At 42.2% G+C, this 7893-nt stretch overlaps 1 protein-coding gene across 1 annotated transcript in view; it reads left to right on the top strand.

Moving 5' to 3' along the window:
- Positions 1 to 6453, top strand: part of LONP2 (lon peptidase 2, peroxisomal) — a 44018-nt gene extending 37565 nt beyond the window's left edge. Inside the window, exons 14-15 of the mRNA XM_087971483.1 lie at positions 749 to 939; positions 4561 to 6453. Of these exons, the coding sequence (XP_087827609.1) occupies positions 749 to 939; positions 4561 to 4782 (413 nt within the window). The 3' untranslated portion in view covers positions 4783 to 6453. The remainder of the gene's footprint in view (positions 1 to 748; positions 940 to 4560) is intronic.
- Positions 6454 to 7893: the final 1440 nt, after the last annotated feature.

The following is a 7893-nucleotide window of genomic DNA, read 5'->3' as shown; positions in this document are numbered from 1 at the left end:
AGTTTCATGTTTAATGAATAAAAGTATAATAATAATGATAATAATAGTAATAATTTAATAGTAATTTAAATGTTCATTTGACTTTCATGTTTAATGAAATAGAAGTATAATAGTAATAATGACTTGATAGGTCGTCAGAAATGCCAAACCCAGTCTGAACATCTGGCTGACTGTGTGATGATCAATAACAACAACAAAAACAATAATAATATCTTGCCCATTTTAACGTATTTATTGCTTCGTTACTTGACTGTTTTAATTTCTATACTTTAGCTTTATCCGATTGTAAGCTGCCTAGAATCACATGACAGCTAAAGGAAAGGCAAATAAGTTTAATAAACAAATGAGGAATAAATCGTGGTGCTTTTGAAGAGTAAAGAAGATGTTCGTTTAGTTTTTTAGTGAGGGTTCATTTGGCATGCATCATCACAGCAGAAAGACACTTAACTTCCTTCTGCCATTAACCTAATCTAATCTCCATCGAGTGCCGGTTAATTTTTCCCCCCTAAAGGCTAGAAGTGTGTATGTTGACGCAGGTGTTTTTCACCCCCTACCAATCCCGCTCCCCACCCCTTCCAATTCCTTCCTTTGCTGGTACTCCTTCTGCTTTCAGATACAGGTTTTCATCCAAAATGGAAACATGTTAGGAATTCAAGGCTTCCACCGCCCGGGGTGGGTTTCTTTTATTTATTTTTAGAACAAAGACCGGCCTAGCACCAATCTGCAAATCCCTTTCTCTTTCTTAAAGCTTCTGGAAGTTTTGATCTCCTTGACAACACAGACATCCATCTGCACTTCCCAGCTGGAGCTGTCACAAAAGATGGACCATCTGCAGGCGTTACCATAGTAACCTGCCTTGCCTCCCTCTTCAGTGGGCGGCTGGTGCGTTCAGATGTAGCCATGACTGGGGAAATTACGCTAAGAGGGCTTGTACTTCCAGTAAGTATTGTTTTTAGAGATCATGATGGTTAATAATGCTTTTAACCTGCCCCCGGATCACCTCCGATTTTTCCCTTTCTTTATTCTAAGACACCCTATCCCAGGCAGCTTTCATTTCCTAGAGAGCATTCTGAAACCTTGCCTTATTAGATCTCTGCTTCGCAGGGCTGGGCCACATCCTGCAGACTAGATTTTTGTGCAGCTCCTTTGCATTAAGGTAAGCCAGCATCCCGATGGCAATGGCGAGACTAGGTAAGAACAGGTGATGGCCATTTCTTGCAACCACTGGATAGGGTTTAACATCAGATGACTGGAAGCTCTGATGACATCAGTACTCTGAGCTCAGGGGCCTCTGAAGGAAGGACTCCCTGTCTCCGTTCCCCCTTGAAATGTTCCCTAGAAATGTTCTCATTCTTGAGAGGCATTATGGTTGAACATCGGGTAAGCACTGGATTAAAATGGATCTCCTTTCAGAATGAGAATGGATGGTGTTTAGCGCAAACCTGGAAGGGGCGATGGAAAAATATCAAGGTTTTTTTTTTTAAAAAAATAGATGTGTGGCATAGAGAACTAGATAGAGAACTCTTGGCATGAGTATGGATTACAGCAAGGCAGCAGTAACTTGCAGCAGGTAGATAAGACAGGTAGATAATTACTTCTTTCCTGTTTCCCTCTTAAATCAATCAGTCAGTCTATCTATCTATCTATCTATCTATCTATCTATCTATCTATCTATCTATCTATCTATCTATCTATCTATCTATCTATCTATCTATCTATCTATCTATCTATCTATCATCTATCTATCCATCTATCTATCTATCTATCTATCTATCTATCTATCTATCTATCTATCTATCTATCATCACTTATCTATTATCTATTAACCAAATTTAGCCAGCCATAAACCATCCCCTCCTATACAACCTGTGACTGATAAAGCTGAAGAGAGCCAACCGGCTCCCAACCAGTAATGGGCCATTTAATCACTGGCTTTCCTTAGCATATTAAGGCATAAACTTGTTAGTTTTGGCTTTCCGTGCCCCATCAACTGAAGTCTATTGTAATTCATTCAAACATGGCTTAGCACAGTAATTGAATACTGTGAATGTGTTTGCAAAGCTAGAGGTGGTGGCTTCTACTGGCTTAAGTTGCTCGCTGATGATTTCTGCCTCTCTAAAATTCATACTTCTTACCAGAACTTTTATTATCGAAGGACAAGCAAAGCAGCCTCCATTTAACCTTCCCCCTAATCCAGTACCTTGAAATTGTCCCATGCAAAAGGACTCTTACAGTTCAGGGTTAGCGGCTGTGCTTCGCATTCCAAAAACTTCACACTCAATTTGTGGCCTCGCTGTTTAAACAGATAAAGATATTGGTGCAGGCAATACTGGAGGATTTAACTAGAATAGTAGCTTGTTTGCTGTAGAAAGATCTGGATAGGGTGTGTAGCATCTTCCCAGGTCCTTAATGAACACAGCAAAGAGGTCATTCCTTGTAAATTAACTGCAGGTTCATCTCAGGATTGAAAGTTTTATAAAATAAGGTTGTTTAAAATCCTGGCATTTCTCAAAGAAATGGATGGAAGATTTCCCCGACCCTCCAGAATTATATTCTTCAGCATTGTGACCCACTACAATTATCTCCATCCTATCAGCTAAGCCCCATGTACGATTTGAAATGTGTGTTATTTCGTAGATTGATGTGTGTTCCTTGAAATGGTCACTTTGTGTGAGATAGGTGGCTAAACCTAAATGAGCCTCCGTGGCGCAGTGGTTAGAATGCAGTACTGCAGGCTACTTCTGCTGACTGCCAGCTGACTGCAATTTGGCAGTTTGAATCTCACCAGGCTCAAGGTTGACTCAGCCTTCTATCCTTCCAAGGTGGGTAAAATGAGGACCCAGATTGTTGGGGCAAGAGGCTGACTCTGTAAAACTGCTTAGAGACCCTTCCTTCCTTCCTTCCTTCCTTCCTTCCTTCCTTCCTTCCTTCCTTCCTTCCTTCCTTCCTTCCTTCCTTCCTTCCTCCTTCTTCCTTCCTTCCTTCCTTCCTTCCCAAAACTTCCTTCCTTCCTTCCTTCCTTCCTTCCTTCCTTCCTTCCTTCCTTCCTTCCTTCCTTCCTTCCTTCCTTCCTTCCTTCTCAAAATCTTCCTTTCCTTCCTTTTCTTCCCACAACCAATCCTTCCTTCCTTCCTTCCTTCCTTCCTTCCTTCCTTCCTTCCTTCCTTCCTTCCTTCCTTCCTTCCTTCCTTCCTTCCTTCCTTCCTTCCTTCCTTCCTTCCTTCCTTCCTTCTCAAAATCTTCCTTTCCTTCCTTCTTTCTCTTCCCACAACCTATCCTTCCTTCCTTCCTTCCTTCCTTCCTTCCTTCCTTCCTTCCTTCCTTCCTTCCTTCCTTCCTTCCTTCCTTCCTTCCTTCCTTCTATATATATATATATATATATTTATATATATAAATATATATAATTTTCAAAGATGGTAGCGTCGTCTTGCATGAGTTAGTTCTTATCCAGACTGATCAAACTAGTTTGCTAACGGACCCAACCAACGGGTTGCCAAAACTCAGAAGAGTTGTGCGAGGATGTGCAGGACAAAAGGGCACCAAAAGGATTTGTCTCTTGTATTTATATCCCCAGCTATTGAAACACACACAAAAAAAGAGTGGCTGGAGTTCCTTTGTGATGCATCCTAACTTTCCTTCCATAAAAGCTGTTTATCAAAAGTTCTTGGATTCCCCCCCACCCGCCCTTGTTGGCTTCCCCCTCGTGCCTCTTGCTTGAAGGCACCGTAGGAGGCTGCTGTGCCTGTTTCTTTCTCTGGAGCCAGAATAAGGTTGCAGCTGCTCTCCTGAACCTAGTTTATAATTCAGCTAACAGAAGAGAATTACCCAGATTGGGAAGGCCATGTGCCTCCTCCGGACACAAGTCCCCAAATGGCTCCTTTCTTGCTTGAAAGGCCTCTGCTTTCTCTCTCTCTTTCACTCTTCGTCCCTCCCTCCTCTCTCTTTCTCTCCCTCTCTCTTCTCTCTTTCTCTCCCTCCCTCTTTCTTTCCCTCCCTCCGTCTTTCTCCCTCCCTCCTTCTCTTTCTCTCCCTCCCTCCCTCCTCTCTCTTTCTGTCCCTCTCTTTCTTTCCCTCCCTCTTTCTTTCCCTCCCTCTTTCTTTCCCTCCATCTGTCTTTCTCTCTCCCTACCTTCTCCCTCCCTCCCTCTCTCTCCCTCCCTCTCTTTCTCTCCCTTCCTCCCTCTCTTTCTCTCTTTCCCTCCCTTTCTCTCCCCCTCTCTTTCTCTCACACCCTCCCTCCCTTTCTCTCCTTCCCTCCCTCCCTTTCTCTCTCTCCCTCCCTCCCTTTCTCTCCCTCCCTCCCTCTCTTTCTCTCTCTCTCCCTCCCTTCCTTTCTTTCCCTCCTCCGTCTTTCTCCTCCCTCCCTCTTTCTCTCCTCCCTCCCTTTCTCTCCCTCCCTCCCTCCCTCCCTTTCTTTCTCTCCCTTTTTCTCCCTCCCTCCCTCCCTCCCTCTTTCTCTCTCCCTCCCTCCCTCTCCCTCCCTCCCTGTCTTTCTCCCTCCCTCCCTTTCTCTCCCTCTCTCTCTCTCTCTCGTTCTGATTCTCCCTGTCTTCTTCCTAGGTCGGCGGAATAAAAGATAAAGTGTTGGCTGTCCACAGAGCTGGCCTGAAGAGCGTCATCATTCCTCAAAGGAATGAAAAAGACCTTGAAGAAATCCCCGCCAACGTTCGGCAGGACCTCAATTTTGTAATGGCCAGCACCCTGGATGACGTCCTCAATTCAGCTTTCGATGGGGGTTTTTCCACCCAGGCCCGGCTCAATCACTTGAACAGCAAACTCTAAGCGAAGTTGGACGAAGTTGGCCGAAAGAACGAATGATAAAGCCGAGATTTACCGAGTGGCCTGTAAACGCAAGCCTTACGTCAAAGGGGGCAAGAGCAGACTCCCTGACATTGGTTGCTTATTTTAATTTTTAAAGAAGAAAAGGAATGTTTTTAAGGGAACAATGATGATTCTTGCTGCTGCTTCTGATTGGCCCTACTCTGCATTGGTGGGGATAGCAGCTCTGCAGAGATAGATCTGAATGCTGAAACTCTTAATGATGATTATATTTCCCAATGCTATTAGGAGGTAGATTTACACAGCATGGCGGTAACTAAGCACACATGAGCCTTCAAGGGTAGCTTTTTTTCTTCCTCCTGTTAAATTCAGTGAATGAACATAGAGATTTTTATTTTTTATTTTTTTTTGCTGGACTGTCAGAGTTCTAGTCAAATGACCGTTGTTGCCGGGCAGAGCTTTCTCCTTCCCTGTAAAAGAAGGAGAATTGCAAGCATAATCTTGAGAGGCGTCCCTCCTTCCAGCTCTAGCGTCAGTGCAGAGAAAATATACTCTTAAGTCTGAAGGTGCAAAAAAAAAAAAAAAAAGGACTGGCCAATGCCAAACATCCTGGATTAGACAGTGGCTCGTGAGGCCACCAGGAAGCATTAAATTCTTTGCAATGATATCTGTTCTTTGCTCCTGCCCTAGCTGCTGCTCCTAAACTCTTGAAAATTAATAATTATGGTGAGCAAAGACGCCATTGGTTTCTTTCAGGTGAACGGTGTGATTGAATGCTTCGTTTAAAAATTTAATTTTGTCAGCGTATACCACGCCGAAGTTGTATCATTTAAGTTCAGGTGCATTTAGGACGTTGCAAGAAACAACTTCCTTTCCACGATCGTTGAAAAGATTCCCTTGCAGGTCTGGCCGCACAATCGCACAACAGTGCATAGAGAGACAGAACGTTTAGCTCCCGAGACACCGAGTGTTTTTTATAACATTCAGCTATTGTGAAACGTTGGCTGGTTGATAAGAGGCATCCATGAAGACAGTTATTTTTCCTGAACTGGCAGCTTGTTCTGTGAATGCAAAAGGCAACACGGAGTAAAAAGTCTTCTTTGTAATCCACAAGCAAAATGTATTCTTGAATCTTTACGAGCAAATGAACTCTTCCAATGTGAACGTCGGATTTTGACCTAATTTTATTTAATAAGCTTCCCCCCACCCCCTGGAGAAAATCTATATAGCTGCTGAAAGTTGACTTTGGCTTGATGGCACTTTGTCCTCTTTTTTTTTTTTTTAACGCACACTTTCTGAGGATGCATGGATTACTTTTTGCAAGATTTTGATACATTTTTAGGATGCTTTAAGATGCAGTAGATGTGTGGCAAACCTAACCCAAACCTAGTAGTATAAAACAGGTTCATAAATTATAATACACTATTACATGTTATTAAGAACCATCTCCAGGGGGGACCAACTCACTGGACCACCTCCTGCGAAGCACTAATCAGACGAACACAACTGGGCAACAGACGCTGGGCAAAAGGGTTCTCTGTAATTAGCTTAAATCAGATCTTGTCCCAACAGTCGAAATTACTTCCCGACTGCCAATCTAAGCAACTTTACAGGGCAATCTTGCAAGGCTGTAGGTCACTGTTCAAATAAAGCAAAGCAGAAACAGAAATAACACTACAGTTAATTATATCATTAACTCTGTGTATAGCCAGAATGAGCGTAGAATTGCATGTACTCCTCTAACATGCCCTACAATCAGTCTGCTTTTAACTGCTGGATCATTTTCCACTGTATTTTATTTATTGCTCTTTCAGCTGTTGGGACTTCCATGCTAGTCCTGCAAGTCTATTCTGGTCACAAGCAGCCTTCCAGTATCATTACCTCTTCACATCATTTGAGTTACTTGATCAATGCTAGATTCAAGTGGTACCGGTTGGGTCAGTATATGTGTGTGTGTGTGTGTGTGAACCATTTGGCGCACCCTTTATTTTGTCAATATATCAACACCTACAGAAAAATGTGCTGGCTTGCAAAATAAGACATATTTAAAGAGGCCAGCTGCTATTCATTTTCACCCACTCTCCAAAGTCAAAATGGTCCAAAACCTTTGCACCAAAAAAAAACAAAAAACCCCAAACCAGCTGCCCAGGATTTTTAAAGACTTGAATGCAGAAGGTTTTTTTATTATTATTATTATTTAAAATGAATTTGAGGATTCATTTGAGAGCCAGCTGAAGTCCACAGTACTTACATGGAAATAAAAAGATTCTGAATTTGAGTGTCTGGGGAGATTCTCAGTCATCCAGGTCATGATTGTCCCAAAGATGGCTTTTTTCAAGAAGCAACTGGACTTTCTTTGTTTTTCCTTGAAGACGTTTTGCTTCTCATCCAAGAAGCTTCTTCAGTTCAGTCCCAAGAAGCTTCTTGGATGAGAAAGGAAATGTCTCCAAGGAAAAAGAAAGTCCAGTGGCCTCTTGAAAAAGGAACTTTTGAGACACCCTGGATTTGAGCAAGATTGGGATTTAGGACATAGGCTTAAATGAAGAGTCTGTTGTAGGCTAACCATTCTATTGTCTCCATATTGCTGTATAATCTATACAATATTAGCTCATGACACAACTCTTTTTTTACCATTTTCTATTCCAATCCAAACAGGCTTCTCCTTTTTATGAAAAAGCATGACCTCTAACAAAATGTCGTAGCTTTGAGAACTACTGATTTTTTTAAATTTGAATTTCTGCTCTGATACCCTCAAGACCAGCATTTCCCAACTTTAGCTGTTTTTAAGATGTTGTAGACTTTTAATTCCCAGCTGGTTAGAGCATTCAGTCCATTTTGCTGGAGTTTTCCTTGGAAAAGAATTCCAGAATTCAGGTTTTGCCGTGCCGGCTGCATTATTATTTCAGGCTGTTTTAAAGCATCTCTTATTTTAGACGTGGACAGCTTCCTATTGTTTGCCCTAGTCTTAAATTTCCTTTTTATCGGATGTTAGAGAAGAGACATCTTAAATACAGCAGGAACTTATCTCTCAGACAATATCACTCCCGATACCTACTTTATCTCCCCTGCCTTTTCTGATATTATTCTTAAATCCTACTTTGCTGGTGTCTGTTT

This window comes from Notechis scutatus, chromosome 9 (assembly GCF_049901735.1).
Source record: "Notechis scutatus isolate UNSWTSFEM ecotype Mainland chromosome 9, rNotScu1.2, whole genome shotgun sequence".
In the NCBI taxonomy this organism is placed as follows: Eukaryota; Metazoa; Chordata; class Lepidosauria; order Squamata; family Elapidae; genus Notechis; species Notechis scutatus.
This window is presented reverse-complemented; position numbering and strand designations above follow the sequence as displayed.